The sequence below is a fragment of the Myxine glutinosa genome, chromosome 12 (assembly GCF_964187855.1).
Source record: "Myxine glutinosa chromosome 12, kmMyxGlut1.1, whole genome shotgun sequence".
NCBI lineage: Eukaryota > Metazoa > Chordata > Myxini > Myxiniformes > Myxinidae > Myxine > Myxine glutinosa.
Genome location: NC_136272.1, coordinates 74,105,888 through 74,124,251, shown reverse-complemented (window position 1 = coordinate 74,124,251; position 18,364 = coordinate 74,105,888). Strand labels below are relative to the sequence as shown.

The following is an 18,364-nucleotide window of genomic DNA, read 5'->3' as shown; positions in this document are numbered from 1 at the left end:
CGATAACGTCGCTTGATGTTATACAGGATACCCTAATCACCACACAGAATTGTGCGCAAGAGTGCGGTCAGCAGTATGGTGTTGTAACCTATGACCTCAATGCTGCCAAACCTGCCATGCAGATTCAGGTTACCGAGTCGCCCAGGTTCGACAAGGTCTTCATCATGCTTGGTCCATTCCACATAGAAATGACTTTCTTTAAAGCCCTAGGGAAACTGATCGATGCATCTGGTGGCCCAGAAATGCTGCGAGACACAGATGTCCTAGCTGCTGGATCCCTGAATGGTTTTCTGAGTGGCAAGCACTTCAACAGATGCAAACGGTTGCACCCGATACTGGCCTTGGCATTTGAACTGATACACTTCCAAGCATTCCTTGAGACATTTGAAGGCAATGATGAAGTTGAAGATTTACTTTTCCGTGACCTTTGACCTCTTCTTAAGTGACCTTACCACCACATATTCTGTTCTTAAGTTGTTGTTTATTGATGAGGGGACCATTCTCTACATGTTGTATGTGATTTCAGTTTTGTAGCTTATATGTCAAATAAAGGCCTAATTAGCACTAATTAATGTTGTTCTTAAGTGACCTCCCCACCAGAAATTTTCTTCTTAAGTTGCAGATTTGTAGTCAGTGGAGATCACCCTACCACTTGGCATATGAGTTGGTCTTGTAGTCTCCATGTCAAATAAAACCAATCTGGGGGGTACTTTGAGTGGCGCCCCCTACCCCACCCACCGCTAGCTGCACTTAAGAATTGGCTTTCTGGCGTCAGGTAAGCTACCTGTACCACACCAGCATGACAAAGCTTTTGTAGTTTCCATGTCAAATAAAATCCACCTAGCTCTCGGACCATATGGGATCTCAGTCTAGGTTCCTCGCCAACCAACCACGACTGTGTATTTATCATGGATTGTATTACCTTGTAGAAAGGAGCTCGCAGGATAGCCTAGAGGTATGCGCATTCACATCTGACCTGTCTAGCTGGGATTTTAATCTCGGCCTTTTAGCCTAGCCTATAAACTGCCATCCTGATGTTTGGCATGCAGTACAAAGCATAGTTGAGTGTGCCATCCATCAGGAGAACGTTAAGCCAGGTGACCTGACCTGTTTGGCGGTGTTTGTGGACGTTAAGAACCCACGATGTCTTTCGTAAAGAGGAGGTGAATTAGCACCAGCACCCTGAGCAAGTTACATATTTCTGTTCTAACCTGCTTGGGGGTCTACATCAGTGGCATAGCCGTGCATCTAGCAATATTGCAAAACAACTCTGTCTTACACATGAATACATGAACCTTGTAGAGCATACACACACACACACACACACACACACACACACACACACACACACACACACACACACACACACACACACACACACACACACACACACACACGTCATATATAAACGTTTGATATATATATATATATATATACATGCAGTGTCTGTGTTGTGTTGTCTTGTCTTGTCACTGAACTACTTTCTCAAACTTTTGTGAAATCGTACCAAACTTCTGGTATGCACATATCTCTCCCGTCAGTATGTCCTAAGGGTATTTTGTTAGAAAAACTTTCCCAATTTTTTTTATTTTTATTTTTTGGAATTTTTTGGGGAAATTTTTTTTTTCAACTTCAATTGTTTATAAAATGTGATATCACGTATATTACAAATACATTTGTGCAAAATAATTGTTTGAATTATGATTGGTGTAAACCATGACAAAACGGCAACTCGGGTACAGTCATTTATCTATACTAGGGCATTGCCCGTACTATATCTATATCTAAAATTATATCCCCCCCCTCTATTTACATGAAATGGTTTGGTCCAAAGCGAACGGCTTCCGGAGTTTGGTAAAGAAATCGCCATCGCGTGCACAAACGCGCAGGAAAGCGAATGAATCGCAAATTCGTTTTTATTAGTTTTAAAACATAGTTTAACGCCAACATAGTTTGCAAACGTGAAATAAATGAATACGCTCTCAAATGTGCCATCCGAGGCAGAGTGTGTCCGCCACGTTCGGCACACGCGATAGTTCGCTGCTCTCTGATTGGTTGAATCGTTTTTTGGACATAGCTCGGTAAGTAATTGTCCGATTAATATGAAACCTTGAAAAGGCACATCCTCGGGTCCCCAGCAATATACCTGGCAAGTTAAAAGTATATCGGACCCGTGGTTGTCGAGAAACAGCGGTCACAGACAAACGTACAAACGTACAAACAGAGATTACTGGAATTATAGATAGATATCTACACATCTGGGCAGTGTCTGTGTTGTCACTTAACGACTCCCTCAAACTTTTGTTTCCGTGGTTGTGAAGTGTTTTTAATAACGTGGTGGTGGTTTTGAATCACGTGGTGGTGAGGTATTTTGAATGATGTGGTGGTGAGGTGTTTTTAAATGATGTGGTGGTGAGGTGTTTTTAAATCACATGGTGGTGAGGTGTTTTGAATTACATGGTGGTGAGGTGTTTTGAATTACGTGGTGGTGAGGTATTTATAATTACGTGGTGGTGAGGTGTTTTTAATTATGTGGTGGTGAAGTGTTTTGAATTAGTTGGTGATAAGATGTTTTGAATTACGTGGTGGTGAGGTGTTTTGAATTACTTGGTGGTGAGGTGTTTTTAAATGACGTGGTGGTAAGGTGTTTTTAATTTCGTGGCTGTGAGATGTTTTTATTGTGTTTTATGGCTGTGAGGTGTTTTCAATTTCGTGGTGGTGAGGTGTTTTGAATTACTTGGTGGTGAGGTATTTTGAATTACGTGGTGGTGAGGTATTTTGAATTACGTGGTGGTGAGCTGTTTTGAATTACGTGGTGGTGAGGTGTTTTGAATTACGTGGTGGTGAGGTGTAATCGTCCCAAACTTCCAGTCTGCACCTACCCCTCCCGTATGTATGTGCTGAGGGGTTCTTTTTTGAATTTTACATATTTTTTCAACTTAAATCTTAAATCTAGATTGCTTATAAAAATGTAATATCGCAAACACTACAAATACATTTGTGCAAAATAATTGTTTGTGTTATGATTGGTTTAAATCATGACAACACAGGAACTCAGGTACATTCAATACAACAATAAAGGCTTCTCCTGCTTAAAACCCGCTCCACCCCATCATGCATCTCTGCGATCAAATCGAATGGACTCCTGCGTCGACCCAGGTACATTCACCGTGGCTCCGGTCGTAAGTTTGTTTATTTACAATCAGGTCACTCCATCCCCATCCTCTGGTCGGCTCAGCGCACTCCCACTCATCGTCCCAACACACCTGGTCACAACAACGCACAAAATCGCACCTCCTGTCTGCGAACCCTGGCCAAATCACCTGGATTCATACCCGCCGTACAAAACAACATCAAGCTCACCCTGTTCAATACCTGGTCCCTCAACAACAAATGCCTCATCCTAAACGACTACATCCTGGAAAATAAACTGGACTTTCTCTGTCTCACTGAGACCTGGCAACAACCACTGGACTACTACACGCTCAACCTCACCACACCCAATGGATATTCTTACATCAATAAACCACGCTCGGAGGGCCGAGGTGGTGGAATTGCCGTTATTCACCGACAAGACATCAAGACCAACCTCATCTCCATCTCATCTGCTCCATCATTTGAACACCTGGCTTTTAAACTCTCTGGTCACACACGGTCAGTCATGGCTGTTGTCTACCGCCCTCCCAAACCACACCCATCATTCCTGTCTGACTTCTCCTACTTTCTGACCCAGCTATGTTCCCTCTCCCCCTCAATCCTCCTCCTTGGTGATTTCAATATCCACATGGACTCCACTGACTCCACGCTAACCACTGACTTCACTGATTTACTCACCTGCTTTAACCTCACTCAACATGTCAACTTTCCTACCCATAACCGTGGTCACATTTTGGACCTTGTCTGCTCTACTGGACTAATTTTGCACCATCTCTCTGGCTCCGACCTCACTCTCTCTGACCACCTAGCCATCACTCTGACCATCAACATCCCCACCCCAGCACCAAGGCATTATCGCACTATCAACTTCCGTAAGCTAAACGCTCTTTCACCTACCTCATTCTCATCGACCCTCTCTGAAAAAATGTCCACTTCTCCCTTCGTTGACCTCCACACCCCTTCTGACCTCACTGACTACTACAACCACACTCTCTCCTCCTGCCTTGACCAACTTGCGCCTATAAAAACCAAAACAGTTTCTTTCACCCATTCTGCTCCCTGGTTTACCCCTGAACTCCGCCTGATGAAAACTCGTGCTCGCCAACTTGAAAGACTCCGCAATAAAACAGGTCTCACAGTTCACTCCCAGGCCTACAAGGACCACATACAACACTATAAAGATGCCCTCTCCCGCGCCCGCTCCGCCTACTACTCTCAAATTATCCACTCTGGCTCCGGAAACCCAAAAGCACTCTTCTCTACAATAAACAAACTCCTCAGCCCCCTGAACACCACCACCCAGTCATTCACAATAGACAACTGCATCTCCTTCCTTTCATTCTTCCAACGCAAAATTGAAAACATCTACAACAGCTTGACCACCGCCGCACCCGCTCCCCCTCAAACCACCTGCCCCCCCTTATCCTGCCATCCCCTGTCTCAATTCTCCCCAGTCTCCCCTACTGACCTCTCTGAACTCCTCATCGGAATGAAAACTGCCACCTGCACTCTTGACCCCATCCCCTCCAGCTTTGTCAAGGCCTCCCTTCCTGCTCTCTCTCCACTTATCATTGCAACAATAAACTCCTCCCTGTCTACAGGCATCGTCCCACCATCCCTCAAAATTGCTGCTGTTACCCCCATTCTGAAAAAACCTGGACTAAACCCTGACACCCTAAATAACTTCAGACCCATCTCCAACCTACCCTTTCTGTCAAAGGTTTTGGAACGCGCTGTAGCCACTCAACTCAAACATCACCTCTCTGCCAATAACCTGTATGAAACATTCCAATCCGGATTCCGCTCCAACCACAGTACTGAAACTGCTCTCCTCAAAATCACCAACGACCTTCTCCTCTCCTCTGACGCTGGCAACCTCAACATTCTCATCCTCCTCGACCTCAGCGCCGCCTTTGACACCATCGATCACACCATCCTCCTCACCCGACTTGAAACCACCTTTAACATTACCGGCACTGCCCTCTCTTGGATTAAATCATACCTCTCTGACAGACGTCAGTTCATCTCCATCAATAACTGCAAATCCCCTACTGCTCCCCTCCCCCAAGGTGTCCCCCAAGGTTCAGTTCTTGGCCCCCTCCTCTTCATCCTTTACCTGTCCCCCCTCGGTCACTTAATCCGCCGTCATGGTCTCCAATTCCACTGCTTCGCCGATGACATCCAGCTTTTCATCTCCACCAAGTCCATCTCCACCGCCACCCACTCTATCCTGACAAACTGCATCACTGAAATAAAATCCTGGCTTCAAATCAACTTCCTCAAACTTAACTGTGATAAATCTGAAATAATCATCATTGGCCCAAAAATGCTCACCAAGTCCACCCATAACTTTGCCCTCAACATCGACGGTTTCCCAGTATCCACCTCCCCTCACATCCGGAATCTTGGCATCATCTTTGACCAAACCCTCTCCTTCGACAAATACACTAAACAGATCACAAAGACAGCCTTCTTTCACCTGAAAAACATCGCCCGTCTCCGTCCATCCCTCTCCTCCGTGGGTGCAGAAACCCTCATCCACGCCTTCATCACTTCCCGTCTGGACTACTGCAATAGCCTCCTTTATGGTTCACCCTCAACAATCACCAATAAACTCCAATACATTCAGAACTCCGCTGCCCGTCTACTCACCCATTCCCGGACCCGTGACCACATCACCCCCGTCCTTTACAAGCTTCACTGGCTCCCCATCTCCCAGAGAATCCAGTACAAAATCCTCCTCTTGACCTACAAAGCCCTCCATAACCTGGCCCCATCCTACCTGGCTGACCTCCTCTCCAGACACACTCCCACCCGCAACCTCCGCTCTGCTGGTACCAACCTCCTGACCCCCCCCCCCATCCGGACCAAATTTAGATCCTGGGGGTACAGGGCCTTCTCCATCGCTGCTCCCACCCTCTGGAACTCGCTACCTCACACCATCAGAGACTCCTCCTCACTCACCACATTCAAAACATCACTCAAGACCCACCTGTTCAACACTGCATTCAACATTTAACCCACAGCATCTAACCCAGGGGTCAGGAACCTTTTTGACTGGGAGAGCCATAAAAGCCAAATATTTCTAAATATATTTCATTGAGAGCCATATAGTATTTTTAACGTATAATAAATTAAATATGTCTTACTTTTAATGCGACTTCTGGTGCTGCATGGTTTTGCTGATGGCCTTGTAGTCTGGTTCATACGTGGTGAGGTTGAGCTTCATGCAGGCGTTGAGGCTTCCATCAGTTAAACGTGAGCGTAGGTTGGTCTTAATGTTCCTCATATGCGAGAATGACTGCTCACATGCATATGTAGAGCCAAACATGGTCAATACGGCAATACTCACACGCTGCATTGTGTGGTATGTCACAGGAAGCTCGTTCCAAGTTTTAAGAATCAGCTGGTCTTCAGGTTGAAGATTTTTCATTTCTGTCCACTTGTGTTCCCTCGCCAGCCCTGCTCGCTGTCGCGCAAGACTTTCCAACTCTCCATTAAGTGACTTGAACTTACTCATCCACATGTCTGAAACCTTCAGGTCAGCAACTTCCAGCTCAAAGTCTCCGATAGAGACCCCGGGGATGCATGTCAGGTCGATTTTGTCCACTGCACACTCATGTGGAGGAGTGATGAACTTGAAAAGACCAGTGCGCGCACGAAATTCTCCAAAACGTGCTTTGAATGACTGCAGGAGATTGGACGTAAAGCCAGCTAGCTGCTGGAGATCCAGATGTTGAGTGGAGTCACTTGCTAAGCATGCATCTCTAAATTGTTGCAGTCTTTCAAAGTGCAGAAGACGACCTGTTTCAATGTCCCTGAGAAAGACTTCCAGCTTGCTTTCAAATGCAAACACTGCTTGTTGAAGGGATGAGATTGTATTTCCAATACCTTGCATTTTCACATTGAGCTGGTTCAGATGGCCAGTTATGTCCACGAGATAGTGAAACTGCAGGAGCCAGTCAGTGTTGTCTAGCTCAGGATGCTTGACGCCTTTCATTTCAAGAAAAGTCCGGATTTCACTCAGGCAAGCTGCAAAACGGCTGAGCACCTTCCCCCTTGACAACCAACGCACGTTGCTGTGTAAAAGCAGACCGGGATAATGATTCCCAACTTCTTCTAACAGAGCTTTAAACTGGCGATCATTTAAAGCTCGGGCAACAATAAAGTTGACCACTCGAATGACCAGCGACATCACCTCACCAAGCTCCTGGCCACACGTCTGAGCGCAAAGCGCCTCCTGGTGCAGGATGCAATGAAAACCTAGGATGGCTCTCTTTTCATGTTCACGGAGAAGCGCTACAAATCCTTTGTTCTTCCCCAACATACAGGGTGCACCATCAGTACAGACAGAAATAAGTTTATCCATCGGTAGTTTTTTTTCTTTAGCAAACTCCATGAAAGACGTGAATAAATCCTCTCCTCTTGTTGTCCCTTTCATTGGCGAAACAGCCAAGCTTTCCTCACGCAGTGTGTCACCTGCAGCATACTTGGCAATTATACTGCACTGAGATAGATGGCTAACGTCTGTTGACTCATCTAACGCGAGAGAAAAGTATGTCCCGGCGTTTATGTCCTTAATTTGTGTTTCCTCGACTTGATTTGCCATCATGATGCTACGATCGTGCACAGTTCTTGCTGACAGGGGCATGTCTTTTATTCGTTTGATTATCTTGTCTTTATTTGGGAAGTCATCAAACAGTTCATTGGCCACATCAAGCATGAATGTTTTGGCATACTCACCATCTGTGAATGGCTTTCCATTCCTTACTATTGCCAAAGCACCCGCAAAGCTAGCGGAATTCCCGTCACCTTGCTTGGTCCACACACGTAGTTGCTGCTGACTCGTCTGCACTCTCCGCTGTAGCTCCTCGCATGCCCTTTTCCTGCTGTCCCCCGCTGGATATTTCGATGCAAATGAAGCATGGTGCGTATCGAAGTGCCGCTTTATATTTGACCGTTTCATCGATGCAATTTTATCATTGCATATTAGACATACCGCAGATCCTGCTCTCTCACCAAATGCAAATTCCTCTGTCCACGCAGCCTGGAATGCACGGTAATCATCGTCTTTTTTTCTTTTCGCCATCTTTTCCGTTACAAGGGTTGAAGCGGATAAACTAGTTGGCTATCTGATAAAATTGATTTCTTCACCTTTACAATGACGCGGACATGCTCGCGAGCCATTGGTTCCCGACCCGACCCACGGGTGACCCGTGAAATTTATCTTCAAAACTAATTTCTGTTTACTTTAAAATGACACAGTATTATTAAGAAATATCACAAGTACTTTAAAATCAGTTCCAAACTGATTTTTGTTTTTTTTTATTTTTTTTTTTCAACTCAAAATTGTCTGGGAGCCATATGCCGTCACCGGAAGAGCCATATATGGCTCGCGAGCCATAGGTTCCCGACCGCTGATCTAACCCCTGACTATCTCCTCTCCTTCTCCCTCCTTTGTGCTTTGAATATTTCCCTATTGATTCTTCTTTTTTTGCAATTGTTTTTATGTTTTGCTATGCATTATGTTTTGCACTCTGTCAAAGCGTCTTTGGGCTTCCTGAAAAGCGCTATATAAAATAAATGCATTATTATTATTATTATTATTCATTATCCTCAGCTAAAATAAGCCCGTTCTTCAGTAACGACGCACGCGAGCCGAGCCAAGCTAATATATATATATATATATATATATGTATATATATATATATATATTAGCTTGTTCTTGGCCACATCATAGCATATATCGTAGCATATATATATATATATATATATATATATATATACACACACTGTCATCCCTCGCTATATCGCGCTTCACTTTTCGCGGCTTCGGTACATCGCGGGTTTTTCTCGCTAGTATATGTAAAATTATATATCGGATTTTTCATTATATCGTGGGATTCTGCGGCCTATAGGTATTTTTATTTTTTTAGATTTTAATTATTTTTGCGGTAAAATAAGCATTTTCTAGCCTAAAAAATTTATAATAATATAAATAAAAATATAACATTAATTAAAACCTATATTAAAAGAATATTACAGTAAATCGAAATAAAATACGCATTATAAATGAGTAGACAAAGAATCGCGCGTATGGAAAACCAAGCTTGGGTTGCTTGCGCTAGTTTGCCCAGATGATTTAGTTATAGGGGGTTATAAGCCTGAACAAGTTTTTAATATGGATGAGACAGCCTTATTTTGGAAACGGATGCCGTCTCGCACTTTCATCATGATCGAGGAAGCCAGAGCCCCTGGATTTAAGGCCCACAAAGATCGGGTGACTTTAGTAATGTGTGGGAATGCTGCGGGCTTTATGATAAAGCCTGGTCTTATTTATAAGTCCAAAAACCCAAGGGTCCTCAAAAACAAAAATAAGAACCTGCTGCCAGTGTATTGGATGCACAACCAGAAGTCCTGGATTACGAAACTCCTCACATCGGATTGGTTCCACCAGTGCTTCATTCCTGAGGTCAAGCTTTATCTCGCAGAAAAAGGACTCGAGTTCAAAGTGCTGTTGCTCATGGATAATGCAGGAGGTCACGCGCTCGACCTGTCGTATGATGGCGTACAAATAGAGTTCTTACCGCCAAACACCACATCGCTGATACAGCCCATGGATCAAGGCGTCATTCGCGCATTTAAGGCACTTTATACGCGAAACACCCTGCAGCACCTGGTCGAGGCTATGGACTCAGATGAAAACTTCTCGCTGAAGGCGTACTGGCGTGAGTACACCATTGCAACGTGTCTGCAAAATATTCAGATGGCCATAAAGGAGATGAAGACAGAAACTTTGAATGCCTGCTGGAAATAATTGTGGCCAGAAGTAGTCCACGATTACGTGTACAAGGGTTTCTCTCCTGACGAAGTCCACCACTCTGCAGTAGATAAGGTAGTGAAGCTGGCAAAATTACTAGGAGGAGATGGCTTCAACGATATGACTCCCGATGACGTTGAGGAGCTGCTCGAGACCCACTCAGATCCGTTAACGGACGAAGACCTGGCGGAGATGACGAAGTCAGCAAGTGAGGAAGAAGAAGAGGAAGAAGAGGGTCCAGGGGATGAAGAAGAAGAAGGCCTATCACTGGAACACCTCGCAACCCCAGTGAGAATGGCAAAATAACTTAAGGAAAGGGCTGAAGAATGGGACCCCTAGATGATTCGTTCGTTGAAGTTCAGAAATGTAATCGACGGAGGCATTGAAGTCTATAAAAACCTCCTTGCCCAGAAGAAAAGGCAGCGCCAGCAACTGCCCATCACTATGTTCCTCACCCGAAAAAAGAAAGAAGACACGCCTACGTCTTCAGCACGAAAATAAGTTCCGGACGACGACGAAGATACTGCACCACCTGACGAGGCGCCTGCTGAAGTGGCGCCTTCAGAAGAGCTGTAATGCTCTTCTTTGCTGTGCAGTACAGTAAAAACTATTATTGATATACTTACCCAGTATCTATTACAGTATTTTCAAATATACTGTACAGCTGTATATACACGTACAAATATTTTTCTAATACGTAAGGATGGGTCTCAAAAGTGTGTTTAAGAGTGTAGAAAGGGTTTATAAGAGCGTGGGAAAGGTTTATAAGAGTATGGGGAGGGTTTTTAAAGGCTTAAAATATATAAAAATAATTATATAAATATATGGCTTCTACTTCGCGGATTTTCACCTATCACGGAGGGTTCTGGAACGTAACCCCCGCGATAAACGAGGGATGACTGTATATGTATATATGTATATATATATATATATGTATATATGTATATATATATATATATATATATATATATATATATATATATATATATATATATATATATATATATATATATATATTGTTACTGATCGCGGTTTAGATGTTACTTTGCCGAGCGAAGGCTCCGCGACCGAACAGTTATTCCCCGATTAGAACCCGATTCCACCCAAACGTTGGCCGGATCGCACCGCAGCTATTCAATAGGGAAAAGACAAAGGCGACACGGATGTGAAGAAGAAGAAGAAGAAGAAGACAAAAAGGTTGGAAATACTACTAAATTTATTCCTACTATTTACATGCTCAAAGTAACCAAGGAGAAGGAAAGATAATAAAATAATATACAGAAGAATCAGAGACACAGTGCAATTATTAACTTATACAAGCTTAATTAATACCCAGGGACAAGACACACAGAACAAACTCACGTACACAAGAAGGGTGGAGGAAAGGAATGAATGCTGGAAGGAGGAATGGGAAGGCTCAGCTGGGGCAGATGGTTCGGCTTGATCCCGCACGGGACGTCGGCTGGACCTCGACGGCCACCGATGCCACCGCTATCTGGTCCCCGCGGGGTAACGGGTTGAAGCTGCCTGGTGGAGTCAACGCTGCTTGTGGAGCCAAAGCTGCTTCTCTGGCTCACCTCAGGGCGCGTCTGCCGTCTCTGGCGCAACTGCTGGTAATTGACCTGGAACCTTCTCTCTCTTGGCCCTGGTGTCTCCTCACCATCGACAACTCAACGTCAACCAACGCAACCACTGACCACTCGACGCCACCACTTCTCACCACCGACGTCTTACCACCGCAACCAACGCAACCCCTGACCCTCCTCTGACGACCAACTCACGACTCACTCACTTGCTTCTTGCGTGCGCGCCTTTTATAGCGCCTCCAGCGATCAAGCCGCCGGCCTTCAGGACACGCCCATCGGTGTGCTCACCTCGGCCCTGGTTGGTCACGCGACCCTCTCGCTCCGCCCTTGATGACGACGGGCGGGCACGCCCCTCTTCCCCTCTATGACGAGGTGGAGACACGCCTTTCTTCTCCGACCCTGCCTCGTGGTCAATGGCGGTTATTGGAGGGGAGGTAATTGGCAATCGAGGGTTGGCAATCACGAGAGGGGATGTAATTGGAAATGGAGATTTTGGGGATGGGAATGAAAGGGGATCTATTCTCTTTCACTGGTGCAATGGAGTACTTCAATTAATGGGAGACACAGCCTTACTCTAAAACACAGAATAAGAGATAACTATCAAACAGGGGTATTCTATTATTTGGCTGACGTGTATGCTTGTGGACTAATTATGGGATGCCCTTTCACCTTTACACAGCTCCGGAGGTAGGGGGGCGCAGAATAAACAATAATAATAATAATACAGCACACAATAAAAAAAAAATACAGTCCTCATATCCGCAACAATATATATATATATATATATATATATATAATATATATATATGTATTGTATATACATACATCTATCTATAATTCCAGTAATCTCTGTCTGTCTGTCTGTACGTTTGTCTGTGACCGCTGTTTCTCGACAACCACGGGTCCGATATACTTTTAACTTGCCAGGTATATTGCTGGGGACCCGAGGATGTGCCTTTTCAAGGTTTCATATTAATCGGACAATTACTTACCGAGCTATGTCCAAAAAACGATTCAACCAATCAGAGCAGCGAACGATCGCGTGTGCCGAACGTGGCGGGCACACTCTGCCTCGGATGGCACATTTGAGAGCGTATTCATTTATTTCACGTTTGCAAACTATGTTGGCGTTAAACTATGTTTTACAACTAATAAAAACGAATTTGCGATTCATTCGCTTTCCTGCGCGTTTGTGCACGCGATGGCGATTTCTTTACCAAACTCCGGAAGCCGTTCGCTTTGGACCAAACCATTGCATGTAAATAGAGGGGGGGGATTGTCACCACTCGCAAGCCGTTCGCTTTGGACCAAACCATTTCATGTAAATAGAGGGGGGGGGATATAATTTTAGATATATATATAGTACGGGCATGCCCTAGTACTTGTAAAAGAAATAATTGCCATTGATAAAATGTAAGTGTAGATTATTTTATAAAATCCTTCTCTTTATGTCCTTTCTTTTCCTTTTTTTTTTAGATATGCTTCCTGTTGTTTATGTTGCTGTATATAATCTCCTGCATCACCATCAACTGCTATCGGAAGAAAGCTGACTTTTCATCTGGTAAGTCATTTTCTTGTGTAGCCCCCACCTCGAGTGGCCTTTGGTGTTGTGAAGGGTAAGAGAAAACAAAACTGTCCTGAAAATGTTTTGTTGTTGTTGAAACTGCAATGTAAAGTGAACGTTGTAATCACTTGATGACATGTTCCTAAATGCTCAAGTTAATCATGTAATTGCAAAAACTGCTTCATTGTTGTTTTCATAATTTGTTGTTGTCTGTGTGGGATATCTTTTAGATGGGTTTCTTATTGCTGAGACACCCTAGATACATTATGCAACAAGAAAAATACAAGTCCTATCATGATCCACTTGCTTTATTAGAATTCCATCATGAAGGCAGAAGCATTTGGAGAGATGTGCTTAGAAATGCATGAAGCATCACCATTTCTAGCTTCATCATCATTCCCTTTTTGGTGTAAATCTCAATGTAAATGATCCAGTGTGTCAGAAACAATATTTGAATAATACAATTAATACATGCACAGTGCTCAAAATATCCTAATGCCACTCCACGAACTGGTTAAGATTGAAAAAATCGACCAACGTTTATTTTCCTTCTCAGATGTTGTTTGGTGAGTGCTGGTTGGTATTTGAGGATAGTCTTAGGCAGGACAGCATGGGTTTTTATTTCACAAAGCATGGCATCACTCACTTACAGCAAGTGATGCATCCATGGAAGCTTGGTGGCAGAAACTGCGCACATTGCTGCTGCCCATGATGTGATGACTTTTTGACAAGTACCATCTCTAATGATGAATGTCCAAAGGTGGAAAGAACCTTGAGCGGAAAAGTCAACTTTTAAAATATAATTTACTGCATGACATTGCTGTTATAGTTCTTTCGTAATGTAATACCCTTGAACCTAGCAAAATAAATAAAGTTGGATCTGGGTGATCCACTTTGCAAATCCTTCCTAGTGGAAAGGCCTTGGAACAAATTATTTGGGTTTTTACCTGCATGCAAAGTCTGTCTGTCTACCTGTCCTGTCTATAGACATAAGTTTATGATTGAAGAACTACTTGATTTCAATTGAATTTTATATTTTGCGTGCTGGAATACACGAATCGGAATGTAAATCGGAACACGGACCTGCAGTTAATTTGGCTGTGAATTTGGGAAATTTTATGGAATCTCTTCCCAATCGCGCATGCCCAGAGAGGAGTAAGGTAATTCTTTTAGCCTGTCTGGCAGTCTAATGAAATTTAAAATCATTCCAAACAGGAAACTTGCTCTGTTTAGGGACATCATAAAGGACACAAACAGGTACGAATAAGTGATTGAACGTGTCAAATAAGGTGGTGTAAAAGACTGTGCATCAACGGTGATGAACACTCGTAAACAAGTTTGTTCTAATTTTTTTTTTCTACAGCTTTTTAAATCTTTATTTTATTTCAATTGAATGGTATACTTGAACACTGTAGAACACAAATCGCCTTTTTGGCACTTACAATAAGCTTATATTTAACTGTACTTGGACAATATATTACGCCATTTTAGTCATTTCGACCAATAGAATTTGCTGCTCACTCTCTCTGCATTGGAGAATGTCGAGATTCAGACAAAATGGCAGCTCGTATGAAATATAGATCATGCTCGGAAACGCAATAAGCAAGATTGCAAATAATAAAATGCAACTTTCCCCATATCCTTTTTTTCCTGAAGACTGTGGGGTAAGGTGTTGTATGAAGTCTTTAGTTATTTATTTATTTGTTTATTTTAAAGAAATAAGACTTATGGTGGAGCTTGTACATAAATGATGTGCAAAACAGACCGATAGGGAAATTGGTGTACCTCAGCATGAAATATAAAGTTATTCAGAGACTATTGACAAATTAACACAGGAAGAAGATTTGAACCCGGGATGTCAGCATCGCGAGCTGTAGATTCACTGTTGTGCCCGTTAAACAGACAAATCCAAAATCCAAACAGACAAAAACATATTTCCAAATCCAAATACTGCTTTCCTGGTGTTGGCTGGACGGTTAAGGTAGCTGGCTTAATATCCTAGGGTCTTGAGTTGAAGCCTGTCATGCCGTTGAATTAACACCAGGCAGATCGACTCAACCTGTCATCCTTCCGAGGTCGGCAAAATGAGTACCACCTTATTGGTTAGGATCTCCTGCATGGTTCCCCTGATAATAATGACTTCAGTTTGGTCCTCTTTTTCGATTATGCAAGTGGTCATTAAAAAGGTACCCAGCGATTTGCCAAAAACGTTTCCTGAATGGGCTGAAAAGGCTATGGTGTTCTACCGTTGTCAGTGTGAGAGTCTGAACTTTGTCTCCCAGTCTGTTCATTCTCAGATCTACTGTAATCTCTATGGCCCAGCAAAGGTCTGCATTGTTATATGCTTTGTCTTGTTGCATTGTGCAAATTGGCATTGCCGTATGTATGTATGTATGTATGTATGTATGTATGTATGTATGTATGTATGTATGTATGTGTGAGTCCGCATGCAGATGATATACCTTACTATACATCATTCACTCTCAGGTGAACTGCAATCTCTGGCTCTGCATAGTTAAATGTTCTGTCCTGTTTTTCTGTTATTCCGCACCTGGCTGGGCTGTCTTGTTCTGGTATTCATTTATTTTTGCCCATTTTGCAAGGCAACCTTCTGCCAATTGTCTTCTCAAAAATGCAATCACGATGTAGGATAATTGGATGATTATCTCTACATCTCATAAACAAATCATTTTTAAAACAGACTCGTTTTATTTAAATGTTTATTTGGCTTTGGCCGATGTGAAAATTGTTCAAATATTTGAGAATGACAGAATGACAGAGTGAAATCTGCCTGTATTTTTTTTTCAGCATGTCATGCGTTTTATTGTCCTCTTTTTCCAGTTTATAACAAAAGTTCATACTTGCATGTGCTCTAGTTGCAAAGGTCATGATGAAGCTCACATTAAAACTGATGTTCTTGAACATAAAGCCACATATCTCACAAGAGGAATGATGGCAGTACTTTTATTTATTTATTTTTATTGCAACATCACCAGCATACGCCACAGCGATGAAACGTCGTAAAGAGTCAAATCTGGTCCCACCTTGAACATTATGACATTTTTCTTTTCAAATTGTTTTGTTTGGAGTAATGAAACATGATGTCATTTGGTGTTCAGTCGGGAACAATTTTGCTTTCTTGATGCTGCCACTGCTTTTTAAATGAATGTTTTCGATTACTTTTGAAATGTAGTAACATAAAAACTCCCCGGCAGCTGACGATGAAGATGCTGTTGTGAACAGAATATCGTGAGTTTCTGATTCGTTCTTTACATGTACACACCCTCCCAAACTGCAATAGCGATTTTTGTTTTTTTTGACTTTTTGTGTGGCAAACCACCAACCTCCTCAGTAAGCAGTCATAAACTCGTGTTTTATCCAACTTCACCCTGTTAAATATTATTGCCGTGATTTTATGAACTGTGGAAAAATTAAAAATTGATTAAACACTGCAGGAAATAAAGATAAACAATAAAAAGATTGGTGTCTCCATCTGCATATTGCTGCCAATGCGAGGAATATGTGTATATATATATTGTGTGTGTGTTCGTGCGTGCGTGCGTGTGTGTTGGAAGGCTGGAAAGGGTGGAAATGCGAATGGTTCAGTGGATGTGCGGAGTATTGTTGAGAGAGAGGAAGACAAATGATGAATTGCGAAAAATGATGGGAATAGAGCCTGTGATGGATGCTGTGAAGAGGAACAGGTTGAGATGGTTTGGTCGTGTGTTGAGGAAGGATGAAAGTGACTGTTTGAGAAGAGTGATGGAAATGAATGTAGAAGGAAGTAGAGGACGGGGAAGACCGAGAAAGACTTGGCTAAAGATGGTGGAAGAAGAAATGCGGGCAAGGGGGTTAACAAGGGGAGATGCAGAAAATAGGGCAAAATGGAGAAGATTGTCATGGGGACCGCAAGGCTAACCCCCGCTCTAGCAGGGAAAATGGCCTTAAAATGCATGTTGTGGTGTTGTGTGTGTGTGTGTGTGTGTGCAGTATATAAGACTCTTCCAGTTTCTTTGCTTTTCAGGCTGAGCTTTGATATAATCAGATTCTGTTATGATTAGAGCTCCTGCTGCAAGTCTGCAAGGCCGGCAGTTCAAACCATGGATGCATTTAGGTGCCAGTCGCTGGTCTTTTTACCGCCAAGTTTTCATGTTCGACCGACAACTTTAACGAAAACGTTTTTAACAAAAAGCATTTTAAAAATATTTTGTTCATAAAAGATAAAAGTTCAGAAGTTTTGATAAAAGTTCCTATGCAGAAGTGCTCCAGTTATACAATTTACTTAAATACCCCTTTAAAATGTAGTCAATGATGATCCACAACTTTCCTTTTACCAATTGTCCGTCTCCAACACTGCCTTTCATTATCATTGCGACGAGTCCTGAAGGGCAATTTTTCCAATCAAAAGCCTTTGCCATGTACAAGTCAGGCCGAAGTTCTTGGAAATCACTGGAATTTCCCGTGGTGCTGTGAAGTGAAGGGCACGCAAGATTATGCAAACATTCTTTCATTTGTTCAATAAAAGTTTATAATTGAAAAAGTTGGACTTGCAAGTCGGTAGAGCCGACGTTTTGGAGAGATGTCTTGATCTTGATCACAGAAACTGCTGAAGTGAAGAAGAAGCTTGAAAAGCGCCACATGACCAACTGTTGGTAGGGTTAATTGGTCTGTTGACCAATCCAGGTATTCCGTGACGATAGCCGACAATGTGGGAGAGGTGTTGTAGCCTTGTCACACATCCATGACAGAATAAATTGAACACCGCTGCTTTTGTTGAGAGATGGTGATTCATCTCTTTCCCAAATGGTTTCTTTTACACCACGAGCAAACCACTTTCTTTTCTCTGTCTAAGATGACCACCTGACTGTTATCAAAGCTGTGACCATGCAGGTCCATACAGCAGAGTTCTAAGCCTCTTCATAAGCTCGACGAAGATGTTGGTTCATACGGGCCTTAAGGGTTTGCCTAGTTTCTCCTATGTAGGTCTCAGTGCATGATGGATCTCCACATCCGATACTGTACACCAAGTCGCATTTCCTATCCTTCCGGATCTTGGCCTTAACATGAACTAACTGGCTGAACAGAATTCTATGTGGTTTATATTATGTGTGGTTTACGTGATTAAAAGCAATTTTATAGTGAGAAATGGCTGAGAATGCAGGAGAACTGCAAAACCCAGCCAAGTGGTATCATAGACTTCAAAAATGGTATGTGCTGCTTTTTTGCTTGATACTCAGC

General features: G+C 42.9%; 1 protein-coding gene across 1 annotated transcript in view; it reads left to right on the top strand.

Moving 5' to 3' along the window:
- The window catches only part of LOC137437522 (protein LMBR1L), an 86,926-nt gene that overhangs the window by 17,883 nt on the left and 50,679 nt on the right, over positions 1–18,364 (top strand). The window contains 2 exon segments of the mRNA XM_068131913.2: positions 13,039–13,123; positions 16,342–16,375. Of these exon segments, the coding sequence (XP_067988014.2) occupies positions 13,039–13,123; positions 16,342–16,375 (119 nt within the window).